The 18236-nt window shown below is 33.2% G+C and overlaps 1 protein-coding gene across 2 annotated transcripts; it reads right to left on the reverse strand.

Moving 5' to 3' along the window:
• Positions 1-5206: 5206 nt before the first annotated feature.
• Positions 5207-15513, reverse strand: LOC126715612 (RNA polymerase II C-terminal domain phosphatase-like 4). 2 transcript variants are annotated; one of them, XM_050416309.1, is made up of 9 exons: positions 15384-15513; positions 15087-15274; positions 14531-14619; positions 12561-12676; positions 12077-12257; positions 10612-10901; positions 6788-6973; positions 6663-6701; positions 5207-6020 (listed from the first exon to the last, which is right to left on the reverse strand). In XM_050416309.1, the coding sequence occupies exons 2-9, from the start codon at positions 15272-15274 to the stop codon at positions 5679-5681; spliced, it is 1431 nt and encodes a 476-aa protein (XP_050272266.1). In that variant the 5' UTR covers positions 15384-15513; the 3' UTR covers positions 5207-5678. The 2 variants fall into 2 exon arrangements, with proteins under 2 accessions (XP_050272266.1, XP_050272265.1); XM_050416308.1 differs by having other exon boundaries at positions 15081-15274.
• Between the last annotated feature and the right edge of the window lie 2723 nt (positions 15514-18236).

Here is an 18236-nt window from a genome sequence, read left to right on the forward strand (position 1 = left end):
ATATATTCATTTATTTATTTTGGAGTGAAGCTAGTTCTTTTCATTTAAATATGGTTATTAAGTACTAAAAAGTAGAGCTTGAGCCATTGACATTCACGTTTCCAAAAAATAAAAAATAGATCTTTAACTCTACTACGAACTTGAATGGTTTAAGTATACCACAAGTTTTTTATTTTTTTTTTATTTTTTTTTTATTTTTTTTTTTTTTTAACTTTACCAGTTGATTACTAATACAACGTATGGGAAACTTTTAATACGTTATAAGTTTTTTTTTTATATATTTTTTCAGTATAAATATGAAATTTGATAATTATAATTGTGGGGTTAGGGGCCCAAGTCACATACTGGGCCTTGAGTCTTGTCTGAGGAGGTAAGTAATCCAAAGACAAGCAAGCAGTACAAAATGGTTTGAGTTAGACTTTACGAACAGAGCATGGATGGGGAAAGGTGGTCCGAGGAGGAGTGTCTCCTCGAACCGGCTAAGAATAGGTCAAACACAGATCCTAATGATTAAGACGACCTTCCAAGAAGCCTCAGTGACAAAGACGTACCCCAAAAACGTGCAAGAGAAAAGGAAACCCCATGAAAATATCTAAGGCAAAGCTACTACCACCGTATTGAATGCACTACAGCTACTTTTCTAGCTACATTTATTTGGAGAAGACCCCTGAATAGTGCTGCATTGGCAACCGCAACTCACAAAAAGCCAAAGTGGGTGTCTGATGGGACAGGTACTCAAGTAAGGGCTCAAATGATCAACAAGTGTGAGATCAAGATGGCCCAAAAGAGGCTATATAATGTGAGAGACCCTCCTTCTAAAAATAGGGAAAAAAAAGAAGAAAAATGGAAGAAACACTGTAGCAATCTAAAATCAGACTTGTAGCAAAGTTTTGAGAATAATATTTAAGAATCAGTCTCCTCGGACTTGGCCAGAGACTTTTTTCTTTAGTGAACGTCTATTGTCTTTCTTTTTATGTCATCAAAATCTATTGGCCGGTTACTTAATTCACTAACGCCCAATTTTCCAATCTATTCTCTACAAATTTGTTACTTTAGGCTTAAGTCCATACATTTGTTGGGCTAAAAGTTCGGACCAGGTCCTTATAATAATGGTTACTTATAAGTATTTTTTATGATTGTGTTTATATATAAAACTATATATTTTACCATTAAAAGAAAATATGATGTGCCAAGATTTTAATAAAATGTTCAAATATATAATGAAATTTAAATTCAATTAAAAATATATATTAGAATAATTATGTATAAAATTGTGAGGTTTTAAAAGTTTATGTTGCAAAATATTTTAATGTTAACAAAAAGTCAAATGTAAGGACGCAATTTAAGTCATAAACCCAACAATTAAAAGGATATAGGCCCAAAGAGCCCAATACAATGAATTTATAAAGAGAGTGAGCTGGAAAATTAGGCTCTAATGAGTTGGGTAACGATTATAGTAGATCCAAATTACAATAAAATAAAAATAGACTAGTCTTATCTAAAGAAAATTGTCATCGGCATAGTCCGAGAAGATCAGTTCTTGTATATAATTTTTGAAGTTGATTACAAGTACAGTTCTTATTACTACAGAATTTCTCTCTCAATTCTCTGATCCCTTTCTCTTAGGGTCTCCTTTCTATTTTATACTCTCTTCCTCCTTTCATCTCTGCCCTTCATATATAGATTAGATTGTTGGTATTGATCCTTGTCACATCAGAACCTTCTGAAGTCTTTGGAAAGTAGCTATAAAGCTGAAAACTACTGTTCAGGTATCACTTCCTCATTAATGCGGTCAGAGACTTAACTGCAAAGCATTCAATGCAGTGGTAGCAGCTTTCCTTTAGATATTTTATAGCCTGCCTCTGTCCTATTTCTTCCTGATACTTATCCTCAACTATGGAATTGTCCAGAACGTTGCTCTTAATGACAGACTGCACCTTCTGACCTCGGCTTTACTCAGCCGAGGAAGCATTCCTCCTCGGATCGCCCTCTTAGACAATCATGATCAGACCTCACCTCCTCACTCACTAACACGAATTCTTATGACAGTATTTACCTGTCTTCGGACTACTTAATGTCCTCGGATTGGGCCCCCAGCTCAATATATACATAGATATATACCACTAGGCTTATCACCCCTATATCAAATATTTTTTATTTTATATATATATTATAGATTCTTGGTGAAACTCCAGCAAAAATTATGTTTTTTTACTTTTGAAAAAAAAAATGTTTAAATCAAAATACAGTGGAGTTTTGCTGTTTTGAAGTATGTATTCTTTTATGTAGGAGACGAGGGTCAAATGTGATGTCTACCTATTACTTTTCTAACTAGTTGGCATAATGATTTTTTTTTTTCCCCTTACGGGTAAAATTAAAGGATGGTCAGTCTTGACAAGACCAAATAAATTAAGGTTTATTAGGACATTCACATCAGTTCTATTGGCCTTTATTTAGGTTGATCACATAGATCAATCGGACAATACAATAATCCTAAAAATGGTGACCACTGAGCCTCCTCATATCAGTATTTATTATGCGCCAAAACAAATCATTACATCTAATACTATTAACAACATCCCATTTGTCGTCCCATAAGTCAACAGGTTGGAAACTCTTATCCTTGTACACGTCGATCTCCCCAGCCAAACTGAGAGGACAACCAGCTAGCAAAACTGGCCCTTCACACTTCTATAAAATCAGCTCCATCCCATTGACTAAGGTATGAAATCCTTGGCACTATTACTTTGTCATTTTCATTTCTCTTCTTCTTCCACTAGGTCACTTACTTAACAATCATAGCCTTCTTAGCCAACCCCTGGGTTGGTTATGGTCGAACTGAGTTTTCTCTTTCTTAGCAAGGCGTGACAAATTTGCCAAGATCCATCTCTAGTTGGTCCTCCTTAAAGCCCTTATTGCAGTTTCGTCTCCTCCCTAAAATTTTACCCACTTACACTTTAAAACTAGGTTTTTTTTTTTACCATAGAAGGGTAGTAAGTCTAACCTTGCAAACAACATTATGATGGTTTGTTACGATTGTATGGGTTTCAAACTACCAAATCGATCCTATATAAGATCACTAATGTAATATTGAGATGAATTGTATAAGATACCTATTAAATTATTACGTTTGAAGATTGAATTTGGTCATGACCACCCTCTTGAGTTCCCACAGTAGCATGCACATGTGCTGCATGCGCACCAAAATAGAGTTTTCAAAGTACTCAAAAAATTAAGACAAGCTGATGCAGTGCAGTCCTATACGCATCGATCCAAGTGTTTTTCATATACAGACCTCTACCCACCTTGCTTGTCTCTTTGGTGGGTTATACCGTTATAGTAACCAGTCCCTTTCGTAGTATTATATTGACCTAATTGGAAAACCCTTTTTTGAAAAATATTCTTTACGTCTCTACTCTTGATACCCCAGTCTTCTTCTTCTTCTTCTTCTTCCAAACCATATTGTTCTGGGGACTGTTAGATAAGGTTGTCTGAACAAATTTTCATCATAATTTTCTCAAAACTTGTAACTATCTGACAGATAACAGATTGATTAGTGGCATTTTCTAAATTGACATAATATATATCACTTTCCTCTCCATTGCAAAATCCATGTTAAAACAGTAGGAGTTCAAACCAGCCAAAGAAAAGAAGGATGTGTTTCTTAAGTACAACCTACTCTTGAGAATTCTTTGTTTTCTCAATAGAGTCCAAATATTCTGGTCTTGGATTGGTAACCAGTTATAGTAATTTGCGCAAATTACATTGTAAATCTTATACTTTAAGGGTGACTTCATATTGAACTATATAATTTTATTAGTTTTAATTTTAAAACTCTGCATTTTAAAATCATATCAATGTGAACCCTAACAAAAAAAACCCTGAAACTAAATCAAACCTGAAAATTGTGGGGTTGAATTTGAAATTAGCAAACTATAAGGTTTAATTTATAACAATCTTCTCAAGAAAAAATAATTTATAACAATCTTAAATTTCGATATTTAATTTAAAACTTAGAAAACTCTAAGATCCAAGTTTAAAACCATCCTCAAAATATAAGACTTAAAATATAACTTGTCCTTTTAATTTTAAATAGAATATATTTAGAATTGGACAAAATTTAGCTACAAAATTTATTGTAGCCTAAAGTTACAACCTTACTCAATAAAATAAATATTACTACATATTTTGAAAATCTAACCATTAAATTATATGTTCTTTGTGTTCTTAATACACATATCAAATTTTGTATCAATTAGATATTATTTATTATATGATTTATAAGTTTATATTTTATGCATAATTTTAAATTACAAAAACTGCAACTTAAATAATTTATTGATAACATAGCTATTGATCTTTAATTTTTCAGAAATTTTGTAAACATGAAAATGTAATCTAATAGTGGATTTGTCAAATTAAATTCACCTCCAATAAAATAAAATAAAATATATATATATATATATATATATATTGAATAAAGTTGTAGTTTAATGATACAACCAATTTTGTAGTTAAATTTTGTCCTTTAAAATTACCAGTGATATCTTATTTATGGATTTTTAAATAATTTATTACGGAATTTATTTGGGCTTTGAAAGGAACCAGGTGCAGTTGCACCTAGAAACTTTGTTTTGGGCTTTAAACTTTGTCCTTTAAAATTACCAGTAATATCTTATTTACAGAATTTTAAATAATTTATTACGAAATTTATTTTGGGCTTTGAAAGGAACCAGGTGCAGTTGCAGAAGCAGCCTAGAAAGGCTTTTTTTCCCCCAAGCTTTTTTTCTTATTTTGTTACCGAGCAGAGTTGGGTTGTGTCACTAATTTTATCCCATACTACATTTCAAGAGGCAAGAACTTATCTACGAAAACCCACAAGATCACACTAACCTACAATAGATTAAAAAGTAGGGCTTAAAAATTAAGGCCAAGTTATCATTATATTGTTGTACATTTGTCATATTTTCAGCTTCATGGATATTGTAATTGTATCAAGATCTTTCAACTATTAATTGTATCAATTTTATCCCTTAATTTTCAAATTTTAGTCAATCTATCCTTAAAAGTCGACTTGCTAAAGGATAAACTAACCTTGTTTTGAAAGGTGAGACGAATTTGACATAATTAACATTTTTTGTTTTGAGATAAGACATAATTAACAGTTGAGGAATAAAATTGACAATTAATAATTTGAGGAATGAAATTGACACAATCAAATGTAAAGGGATGAAATTAAAATTAGTCACATTGTTGGAAGAACCAAAGTGTGGTTTGTCCAAAATTAGTTAAAGAAAAACAAATATTACTTCTTAATACAATTGGCATCCAATTGTAAACAAGAACGTAGCTGCTCAACAGTAATATAAAGCCCAGTTACTTCGAATCTCTCTAAAACAGCGCCTAGATAGTTTATATACAACAAGAATAGATCAGGATCCAGCATTCACTGTTCCAATTAGTCCACCACTAGTTAATTTTTTTGAACCTATTAAGTGATTTAAAATCATCAAACCTGCATCCAGCTTTTCTATGAAGCAAAATACTATTCAAAGTTTTATAACAAAATGGTTAGCCCTTAGCCTTTCTGGGCACTGAGTAAGTAAGATAGTCAAGGAAATGGCCTAAAATACTGAAGAGTAGCCCAAGTTCCCAAACTGCTGTATCATTACCGAGCGTTAGCTGTTAGCATTGCTACAAACAGGAGTTATTGGCTCTTCATTGGGTTTGACAGAAAAGTTCTCTTCAGGTTTCTTTTGCCACATATAATTTGCTGCCTCTATCCACCGTGGAAGGACCAAAAACTTATTATGTTTCACTGCCCACCGAGACTTCTCTGTTCCAACATCATTTGAGACCACATGCGTCACAGATGAATCAAGCTCTGTCGCACAAGTAGCTCCCAGCTGTTCCGCCATCTTCCATAGATGGTGATTTTCAGCTTGATATTTGGTGGGAAACACACGGCTGAAGACAATTTTACACCCCTTCAGAATTTCCTTCTTAACGGTTTTCAGCACCTGCAGAAAACAACATACAAAATATCTTTTATTAATACAAATCTTCGTAAAGAAAAACCAACGGGTCCATAAAACTTCTTTTCGAAGTTTCCCAGGATGAATTAAAAGGAAAACAGGCAACAATTAACCACAAGGAATGAGGGAATCAACAAACATATATTACTGAAGTCAAAAAAAAAAAAAACTGATTCATGATTACAAAGAGAAATACATGGTGTCCATTCAAGGCTTATAACAATCATCAGACTGCCTTATGTAATGTTTAACGGAGAGTGGATCTTCACTACTAATCTGAAACAAAAGCAGGATGCATACTTTAGACTAAGTTGCATTCAATAGGCCAGAACCCATGCCAAATTGTGGAAGAGAGAGAGATGGTAGTGGTAATTAAGAGTTTACAAACATCTAGAACACTAATGAGCCATATTTAATACCTTAACACAAAAAAAACATTTATTATGCAGTTTTTCTAGTTCCATTGGGTCAAAGTTATAATCATTCTTGTGACGGGAATGTTAGGTCTACACTCATGTAGAGGTTCTTGCCACCAAGGACCAGGTGTGGACAACAAAAGATCGGACAATCGAAACCATGCTTAGAATAATAAACTGGTCATGTTTCAGTTGTCAAGAAAAAAATTACCTGCCTCACATCTCTATCAACTAGATTGTCCTTAAGTTCCTGCAAGAAGGCTCCACTACATAAGAATTTATCACACAACAAATTTAACAACTAATATCAATAAAGAGAAACAAAGAGGGACATACATCAAAGAACATTTTATGGATTTGCTTGAGAACTTCAAGAACAGTTGCAAGTGCTCCATCAGTGTCACTTTCATCACTCTTCAATTCAGAAAGAGATTTACAATTGAAGCCAAATTGACGACAACTTGAAGCGAAGAAAAGGTATCTTTCCATTAATATCAAATTCTCCTTGTGCTTTGTCCATGCCTACAATAATGCAAAACATTTCCATCAAGCTTATGGTAACAGGATGATTGCTGCCTCAAAAACCTATAAGATAAATTGCAAGTTCAAAGGCCATGGAAATGAATCTGAACAAACAACAGGTATAATTATGCACCTTTATCTTAAGCAGGAACAAGTACACATTATCAACAAAAAGAAATATACACATAAAAGAATGAACCACATGCAAGCTGGTAGTAAGTTATACTTTCAAATTTCCCTTCAACAGCTTCAGACAGATTTATATGGTTATACAAGGTGCTTCCATATACACCAGGAGAAACTGCTTGAAACAGCTCCATTTATTTTTATGATTTCTAATTGGAGGCAAGTTTTAACTGTTACTAAGATATAGTTTCAAATTTCTCTTCAACAGCTTATTTATCAAAAAAAAAAAAAAATTTCTCTTCAACAGCTTCTTTTATTTTTATGATTTCTAATTGGAGGCAAGGTTTAACTGTTATTGAATAAAATAAAATTTGGCTTTAAAAAGAAGTAACAAAAAGAAAGAATAGTGTGTATTTTTCGTTGGGGATTTCCTGGAAAAAATCTTCGTTTTATAAGGCAGGAATTGGCAAATCCAAAATAGAAAAATTTGTGTGATTTTCAAAAAATGCCAGACAGCTTGCTGAATTCATGCACAGGATATATTAGATCACTTGACAAGGACTTCACAACTTTTGGGAAGTTCTTGATTCCAAATCCAACATGTTTCATCTGATTACAAAACCTGCAACATCAACATAACTCTGTACTATTTTTTTTTTTTTTTTTTTATATACATCAATAGTTGGGGGTGGGGATCTTTGAACCCTAGATGTCTTTGTTGGAAACACAAGGAGTTGTCCTATACTAATTGGTATTATCTTGAAGACATGAGCATCAGTCAGATCAGCTGAGTAGAAAACCACATTCCTGTACTCTGCTGTTTTATGACAGACAACATGAGCAAACAAAGATGCAAACTACAATGGCACCTTTTCTTTCAAATTCAAACTTTGAGTTCTAGCTCATTCCTTTTTAACTTCGTAGTCTATATGTTTTTTGATAATTCAATAATTGGGGGTGGAGGGATATAAACCCTAGATGTTTCAATTGGAAACGTTAGGAAGTACCAACCAATTGAGTTACAAGGCCTTGGCAGTGTTTGAAATTACCACTTCAAACATGTTCACCAAAAGTAAATGATAGCACGATAGGCAAACCATGACTGCATAGAGCATTCTTTTCACAACCCAAGTAAGCGATAGCCGCATCTACATTGTACCTCAAAATACCTAGTCAAGTTATTATAGCTCAAATAGACCCAACACACACTCCATGTGAGACTCAACACTCACACAATCTAATCCATTAAGGGTACCACAATGTCCCCACTTAAATAACTACCACCCTCATCAAGGCCCAAATGGGGATACAATGATGTTATGAGGTTGACTGCAAATCTGTGTTATACCCCAAAAATGACTAGTAAAATTATAATTGGGCTTCTTGTAATTGCTTACATAGCCAAATTGACCTAGAACATTCCCGATGTGGGACTCAATACTCATACAATTTAATATCTAATCCATTTGGGGTACCATAGTTCCAATGCAGGCCAAAACCTGGACACATAAATTCAATGATACATATCATCTAAAGCTAAGCTCCTGCATCTTGATCTACTCTTAATTTCTCACCAGTTCATGACTAACTGTATCCATTACCCTTTTACACCTAGTAACCCAAGTAAAATGAATTTGATTTTAAAGAGACTGCACCCATACAGTGACAAACATCATACAGGTGACTTACTTGCCTTTCACTGCAAATAGACGTATTATGGTGCAACACCTCATAGCAAAAATTCCACTAAACAATTGTGACCACAAAATCTCTCTGATTCAATTTGAGTGCTCCACTGTGCCAAAATTCTGCATATTGAGGTTGGCTTTCTGAACTTCAGCATTCTCTCCAACCATTGCTCTCAGGACCTCTACAACTAAAACATACTACCTCATTGATGTAAAAGGACCACTATTCAACCCCTTAAAATCCTCTAACAGCTGATTTCTATAATGATGTAGCATTGACTATAAACAACAACAACAAATCTAGCTCTGGTAGTATAAGTAATGAGGTGCCATGATACACTTTATTGAAATTTCTTAGTAAAGTAAGCAATTCTTTAATAGGAAAAAGAGTCTTTGTCACCATTATGTAAGGTGCAAGTCTTCCAAATTTAAGCTTTTATGTCTACAAAGACAAAATTTATGAAAACTACAAAAGAACCTTAGTGTATGTTTGGTTGGGGTGCTTTTGGAGGAAGGAAAAGGAGGAGGAGAAATTAGGAGAGATTTTTGGTGGGAGGGGTGTTTGGTTGGGAGGGGATTTTGGTGAGGACCGGCTGTTTTCTGGGCCCACCAAAATCCAATCCCCCAAATTGAGGAGATGAGAGGGGGTTTGATGGGAATTTACCCATCTACCCCCTGTTCCTCCCCCACTGTTGATAGGTTGCTTCTTCTTCTTCTTTTTCTCTTTTAAGTTAAATGTTGGGTTTTTACTTTTTTTTACCCCAACTGTGTTTTTTTTTTTTTTCCTTATAATTTAAAAAAAAAAAAATTATGTAATACGGGCATGAGAGTAAATTTATCCAAACAATATTTTTTATCTTTTCATTTTTCTTCTCAACCGAACAAAAGAGTTTTTCATCCCTCCAATTTTTCACCCCCAACCAAACACACATGAGGGAAAACTAAATCTCTTCTATCCCTCACTTTTTCACCGCCAACCAAACTTTGGGACGAAAAAGTGGGGGCATAGAAAAGATTTAGCTTCTCCTCATGGGAGTGGAATAGTGGAGGGATGAAAAAATCTTTTGTTTTGTTGAGAAGATAAATGAGAGAATAAAAAATGTAGATTGTATAAATATACTCTCATGACCCTATTATATTTATAAAATAAAAAAATAAAAAATAAAACACATTATGTTTTTATTAAAAAACTGTGTATGGATGGGCACTTCATTAAAAAAGAAAAAACGGATGAACAAAAAAAAAAAGAATGAGAAGTATCAGAATAAAAAGACAAAAACAAACCAAAAAAAGGAAGTTAGTCATAAATAAATAAATAATAATAAATAAATAAAAAAGAGCATTTATCATAATATATATATAGAAGGAACATTGTGGTGAGGACATTTTCGTCCAAATCAGTTGTTCCCCTTTTCTCTCCAATTTCTCCCCGATACAAGGAGATTATGTTTTGTTGCGCCTAGGGAGAAAACTCTTAGTCCCACCAAAATAACCTCCTTTTTCTCCTATATACCAAACAACCCCAAATACCATTTTCTCCCCACTTTTCTCTCCACCCATTTTCCATCCCTCCAATAATCATCCCATCCAACCACAGTGTTAGATAATGGAACTACTACATGCTCCAAATAATGTTGAAATTGCCCTTTTCTGTAATCTGACTCTCTTCCCTACAAATAAGAGGACTCATAATGTTGAAAGGACTTCCTCTTTTTGTGGGTGAAACAGTAAGATGAAAATATTATTGTATTACAAATACTATCAGATTAAAGTGAAAATAAATTGGTTAAGCAAAGATATTCAGCTGATCACAAATGTACCTACATGTTCTGTATCATCAAGAATCAGAACAGCACTTTCTTGCCCAAGCACAATATCAAGACCCTTTTGATGTTTCTGGGTGCCATCATCACGTGAAATCACTCTAGAACTGAAGTACTCTCTTTGAGGATCAAGCAGCTTAGCCATTTCCAATGCATAGGCCCGATCACCCATTGTGTAAATGTACATCTCAAACATTTCACTTACTTCTTTTAAAAATGTGCGAGCAAAGGGCCTTAGCTTCGTCATCATATGCATATAGGTCAACATGAAAAGGTTGCCTTTTGAGACATCTGTCCATTTCATAATTTTTGAACACCATAAGGCCACAAGCACAGCATCACTCAAATGCCCAGAATGTCAAAGAAAAGACAGTGCAACAAAAACCAAAAGAATTAGATAAAACTACCTCCGTCCCAAATTATTGGTCTTGTTTAGAAAATCCAACTTTTTAAGGGAACATCATTTAATTAAAAATGTAAAACTTTCCAAGATTACCCTCGTTAATTTAAAATCTAGAGAAAGAATGGATTGACTTTTTAAATAAAGTAAAGGGTAAGTTAGAATTTTATTTATAGACTTTTCAAAGATAAGTACATTTTGAGACATCCCAAAATGGAATAGAGGACCAATAATTTGGGACAAAGGGAGTAATTATTTTCAAAAAGAATAAATACACATCTTCTGCAGCAGAGCAGGTAAAGTGAAAGCAAAAGCCAACTTGATAATCAATCAAATTGATAACAGCCTCTATTTAGTTTGCAAGGCCTATAGGGAACAGGGATTCAAACAGTTAGGAAGGCATTATTCTTAAATAAATATTCTTTTTAAGTGATGGGTGCTAAATGTTCTATGTTACTACCACATATGACATATCCATGCAAAATTAATACCATGATACAAAATTTTCCCCCTAAATACCAAAACTCTCATGGCGATATGATAAATAAAGACTGTATTTAAGCTTGCCTTTTTTTTTATAGGTACGTATTTAAGCTTTCCTTAAGCATTACATATAAATCCTGCCATGCTTTCTTTAAAAAAAGGGAGGTGAGAGCAAAAAGAAGTGCAAAAAGGTGAATAACAAAAGGCAGTGCTTAAATTCAAGTCCACAAGGGCCATGACATTCTGCAGGAAAATCTTCCCTCAGCAAATTCCTCAAAACTTCCAGGTGATTCATGGCTATGGTGATTTTACGACATAAAACTGCATAAGCAATAAACTAAATCCTTTTCATTTCTTTGAAATTTTTACATACCCTCGGTTAGAAATTCTAACTTCCCATTGACAAATTGAAAGCACTCAAATATAGCACAAAAAACTTCATCAACAGATTCAGAACCAATTGGTAATCATTCATGTTGAAGCTCTACAACATGATGATGTTACAAGATACCTAAAAACTATGATATATGAAATGTTAAGTACACTACCAAAGTAAAATCAAATATAAAGGTAACAGAAATACCTTGCTGAGAATCTGTTTGGCTCTTTAAATATTCTTCTTCTGATGTCATATCTCTAAGCTCAGTAGAATTAAGCAGCGTATGATCTAAATCAAGAACCAAGTAAAGCTTCTTATGGCGCAATAAATTCTTCATGTCTGTGTTTCTCAATCTGGCAATTTCATCATTCTGAAGCCTTAGTCCCTGCAAATAATGTTCAAGCTTAAACAAATTACCATTTGAAACCAATAAAGAGCATTACTATTCTTGGATAGGAATGGATTTATAAGTTCAAAGTTTGTTGACATCTCTCCAGTTCTAATTTTAAAATTTATTTCATATTAGGGGATCATTTCTTCATGAAAGGCAAGTCTCAGCTCATTGGAAGTGGATGATGCCTTGACAAATTGAGAATTTTAGAAGTATCATAAATATTAACTTCCATTATGCAGCAAAGATAACCAAAATTCATTCTTCCACCAAATAGTGATCTCAAAGAATGTATACCTTGTGAATGTATCCAAATGTCACACCAGATTCCGCCTGCAACCTTTGCCCACATAGTATACACATTTCTCCAAAAGAACCAGGATGTGTACACTCATCCTTCTTTTTGGATGCCTCTGCAAAAAGATAACATGTTACATATAATTCAATTCAGCTGCAATAATGGACATCCAATTTTTCGTTTTTTCAAAAAGAGTATCTAAATTATAAGGAAACTAACACACACAAAGAGAGAGAGAGAGAGATAAGAGTAAGTTCTGTGCAGTGTTGCAACTGGAGTCTTGTTCTTCCACCAATTTTATATACAAAGTACCAGCCAACTTTATTTCAGTGCAGCCAAGATTATAGGGAGAAAGATAAATAAGATTCTCTCCCTATACACAAGACACCAATTGGGGGCAATTGCCCCTGGCATCAGGATCGATAAAAAATTTTCATGCACTGCACTTCCAAACACACACACATAGGCATATTCAAATACATACACACACATGTATGTGTGTATAGTATGTAGATATGTAAATGCTTATTTTGGAAAAAATGGCCAAACACCCTCTAAACTTTAAGGTATTGATCATTATACCCCTTGAACTTTTATTTTAGTCAATTTACTTATTAAACTTCACACATATGCCAAACAGATTCTTCTGTCACTCTACCGTTAAATAAACTAACAGTCCACTCACGTACACGCAAAAGAAAAAAATCACCAAAGCAACCAATTGAGAGGGAGAGAGAAACTAGGTTCAGTTTTTAGAAAGAGAGAGGATATCTTAGCTCACTAACTGTACTGCCTAAACAAGGGCAACCCTGTGGCACCCCTGATAGCAAAATAACAAATCCAACTCTAGAATCTGATCAGAGAATGAGAACAAAGAAGAAGCTTGGTCGTACCACTCTCTCTCTCATCCTCTCTTTGCTGACTTAGGCAAGCACTGATTTTTCACTTATTTTTGTTGAATTCCTTATTGGTTTAGGCTTTATTCCCCGTTATCTAATATGGGCCTTCATTGTTTTTTGATCTAAGCTTGTGGGGTTTGTGGGCACTATCAAACATACAAAGAAGAAGAGATCTGTCGGGTTTCTTTCTCTCAAAAAACTAAACCCCAACTTTCTCTCCCTCTCAATCGGCTGCCCAGGTTTTTTTTCCTTTCACAGTGAATGGACTGTTAGTTTTAATGGCAAAGTGACAAAAGTATCTATTTGGCATTTGGCACATCTTTGAAGTTTATGGAGTAAATTGACTAAAATAAAAGTTCAAGGGGTGTAATTGCCACTACCTTAGAGTTCAAGAGGTGTCAAGGCATTTTTACCTGATTATTTGTATTGGTAAGCGACACAATGCATACAATGAATTTTAAACCAACAATCTCACCCTCCACCCATTCTTATGGAAGAAGGAAGTAATGTTTGAGTTAGAACTCATTGGCCATGTTTTGAAGAAAATATTTGAATAACAAAATAAAAATAAATAAAAAAATAAAATAAAATAAAAAACTTCATCATTAGAGTATTTGTTGCCAGTAGGATGACATCAAGCCTTTTTTTCTAAAATTAAAGCTCGTTAGAATTTAGGAATAGCAATTCTAATTAGGCTTTAGAACAGATATAAGAACAAAATTTGATTGAGATTTCAATGTGTGGGCTCCACAAAAGGAGTGCTTTCAAAATTTTCAAATAACAACAAAAAATTATTATTTTGGTCCAACAAAAATTACTAAACAAGTAGGGGATCAGGTAGTGATTCCATTCTAAAAAGGGTTCTGTGCTGTTATTTGGGAATTAAAATCCATGTTTTGCAGAAACTTAGTTGGAGAGAGCAGAATAATTGGGGAATAAGTGTAATCTGTTGTACTGGATTTGTTTGGCTCAACAAAAGCTTACTGATTTATCCAAAAAAAAAAAAAGTTATTACTAAATGAACTGTAAGCACCACAATGAGAGGGATACTCTAACTCAGAAATATTTACCTAATGTTTGTTCGAAGGATGATTGTGAAGTTGACGCTTGAAGTTCCTCTATGTTTTCTAACTCCTCCGCCACTTTGCGCCTTTTTACCCTGCAGGTTAACGCATAGGTTGGAGTTCAAAAATAAGTTATAACTGAACAATGAGACTCACAAACAAAAAAAAAAAAAAAAAAAATCAGAAAATGAGAGAATGTGAAATGGGTATCAAACAATTACGATTTAGTTACCAACTACCTCAGCAAAGAGAAAGGATAGTTAAACTAACGAAGAACAGAACAACATTAAATACATACAATTCAATTAGCTACCAAAGATTACAACTTTTTCAAGAAAAGGTAAAAAGTAAAACTCGGGTACAATTCCTAAGGTGTTGTTTTGCATTGGTCAATAAATCACATAGTTGAATCTAATTGTTAATTCAAGCACACAGTTAAATTTAAAATTTGGGGAACCTAAATAAAAGCAATTAAAGGAAATGAATTTAAGTTTTACAAGTTACAACTAGAAGAAACCCTTAATTTTTGAATCGAAAAGCTTAAACCTTAACTAACCTTTGGCTTTGGGTATCAAGGTCATTGGGAAGTTGGGCTTCCGGGTCATTGTGATTGTTCTTGTCGTTGTCTTCGTCGTCGTCGTCGTCCGGTGAGGATTGGGAAGAATCGCCGGAATCGAGAGCATCATCAAGAAACGCGGCGAAGTCGTCGCTGCTGGAGGAGTTCACCGGAGAATCGCTCACAAGGCTCATCTGCACAATTCGTACTAGTTAAAAACCCCGTAAACAAAAGTAGTACTAGCAGAGCTACGCTACTGTAAGCCCCAACATGTACTGTACTGGTATGAATGAATTTTCTTACCGTGGAAATCAGTAGCAGCAGCCTAAGACAAGGATCGAGAACCAATCTCCTCTATTTGGTTGGGTTCAGTTATTATTTGAACTGAAGCTGTTAATAGTGGGATTGATTTATTGGGAATTCCAGGTTTCCAGACCCACCCGGGTTGCCCGAACCGAATCTTTGGGCTAAAGGCCCAATCCGGGCTTTTTTTTTTTTTTTTTTTTTATCCTTTTAACTTTGACCAAAATTAAATTCACTACTCTAATTTCACTTTTGTTCAATTAAGTTATCTAATTTTCAATTTCTCAACAAAAACGTCCCCAATTGGCATATACATTCATTTGGTAATTCTACTGTTTTAGTCTTTAAAAAGTTTTGCTAATGGTTTAAGGCATAATGCATAACAGGTGAAGCCTACGATAATGTTCATGAGGTTTACATAAGATATAATTGTTTATATATATATAGGAACATTCTTTGTCTTTTATTATAGTGTATAAAAAAATTTGTAAAAATATTGTAAACGTGACATTTAAAAAAAAAAAAAAAAAAAAACTTTAATTCCGAGTGCCTCTATCCCCTTCCTAATTTTTAGAGAGAATTCATAAATGTTTGAATATTTTCTTACCGTGGAAATCCCTAGCAGCCAAAACCAAGCCTAAGACAAGGATTGAGAACCAATCTCGTCTATTTGGTTTAGCTTTCTTTTAAACTATCACATTAATAAAGTTGTTAATAGTGGGATTTATTAGGATTTCTAAACACAGGCCCAGGTTGCCCGGACCGAATCATGGGCTAAAGCCCCAATCCAGGTCTTTTATTTTCTATTCTTTAAGTTTGACCAAAATTTAATTAGTACTCTAATTTCAATTTCATTCAATTAAGTTATATAATTTTCAAGTTTATTCAATCCAAGCTTGTTTCATTTTGCCAAATACATGCTTTAAACTTTAAAGGAAAGACTAATGGAGGACTAAATTTAATAAAATTTAAATTTAAATGAGTGAATTGGATGAAAGGAAAGTTAGAAAACTAAATCAAATTTTAGATAAATTTAAAGTTTGTAATGTATGATTTAGCCTTATATTAATCATTTAAGCTCATTGAATCAAGTAGGCACTTGATTTTTTATGCAATTTTTTAAAAACTATTTGTTACGCAAAATTAGAATCGGATATGAAATTGAAAACTACAATTTCTATTACAATATCTCAAATAATAATAAAATTATAATTTCAATCTTTAAAAGGCACAAGATCAAAATTCAAGTGTTTATTTTGGTTTTTTTTTTTTTTTTTTTTTTTTTTTTTTTTTGGGAAGGAAATTACCACTTATTTTGGCGTAGTTAAAATTCAAGTCTTTATTTTCAACTAATAAAAATTAGAAAGTTAGAATAAAGTTGGGCCCAAGTAATGGGCTAACTACAATCATGCAATGACGTTCACTACTCATGCGATGGGTTAGCCCAAAACGAATTTGTGTTGTGTTTTTGTTTATCATTTTCTTTTTTCTTTTTTTATATTTTCTCATAAGTCAATAGGTATTTGATCATCATATAAGCCCATACCCAAAGGCCAAAGCCCAATGGACAAAAAAAAAGGTCTTGTGTTATTTTTATGTTTAGAGTTTAAACTTGTCACAAACTTATAGAATTATCTATTATTATTGCTCGAAATGAAAAAAAATCTAATTCAATAAAGAGCACTCAAAATTAAATCCTATCACACTACTTACAACATAATGGGATATGATTTCTTACCTGAATGCAGGTCTCCTCTCATGAGTATTAAGGTAATTCTTCATCATTTTGTCACTCTAATAAACAAAATCTTTGATTATCTCCATGTTCACCTCCTAAATCGTTGACTCATGAGCCTTCCTCACGACTTTTCATGGAGGGATTCTGCTTTGCCTATACTCAATGTTGGAATGCTACTTGATGGAAAAATGTACCTCAATGAACTAGGTGTTTGATGTGGAGTCTTTTGGTTAAATATTGTAAAAAATAAAGTTTATTTGTGATATGGGTACTGTTCAAACTTATTTAGTAAAATGAAGAGAGAAGTAAATTTCAGCAACACTATTGCCAAAATTCTAAGAAAAAGTAGGAGAGAAGAGAGAAATGATGTGACGGATGTGGGAGAGAGAAAAATGAATTTCAGTAATGATATTGCCAAAGATAAATAAATAAATAAGTAAAATTGAATTGTGGCAATTGAATTGCTGAAATTGGAGGATTAAAAAAAAAAGAAAAAAAGAAAACTGAACTGTGGCAAGAGTAATGCTACAGCCACACATTATTTTGCCATATTTTTTACAAACTATTGTTATGACCAATTTCTTACTGGTTCTCATTAGGGCTCACCAATAATATCACTTTTTTATTTACCAATAATTATTCATCACATCAACAGTTTATGATAGTTTTTGTAAAAAAGTTTGTATCTCTAACATTTTGTCAAAAGGGGAATATTTAAATAAATAAAAATAAAATAAAATAACTCAATTGTGGCAATTGAATTGCAGAAATTGGAGGAGTAAGAAAAAAAGGATTGTGGTAAGATTAATGCTACAGCCACACTTTTGGATGACTAAAAGTGTGTATCTATGTAATTTTACTCCAAAAGTGTGGTTGTAGCATTAATCTTACCACAATCAAGGTGTTTTTTTTTTACTCCTTCAATTTCGGCAATTCAATTGCCACAATTGAGTTTTTATTTTTTATTTTTTTAAATCATCCACTTTTGGCAAAATGCAAGAATACAAATTTTTTTACAAAAACTTTTATAAACTGTTGATATGATGAGTAATTATTTATAAATAAAAAAGCGATATTATTAGTGGGCCCTAATGAGAACCAGTAAGAAATTGGTC

This window comes from Quercus robur, chromosome 2, assembly GCF_932294415.1.
Source record: "Quercus robur chromosome 2, dhQueRobu3.1, whole genome shotgun sequence".
NCBI lineage: Eukaryota > Viridiplantae > Streptophyta > Magnoliopsida > Fagales > Fagaceae > Quercus > Quercus robur.

Bases quoted from the DNA above. Each gene is read 5' to 3' on its own strand.
- LOC126715612 (XM_050416308.1), bottom strand. From the start codon at position 15,274: ATGAGCCTTGTGAGCGATTCTCCGGTGAACTCCTCCAGCAGCGACGAC. The intron at 12,258-12,560 runs GTATACATTCTT...CATTATTTGCAG, and splicing joins CATTTGGATACATTCACAAG to GGACTAAGGCTTCAGAATGA. The intron at 10,902-12,076 runs GTATTTCTGTTA...TGAAATGGACAG, and splicing joins CCAAACAGATTCTCAGCAAG to ATGTCTCAAAAGGCAACCTT.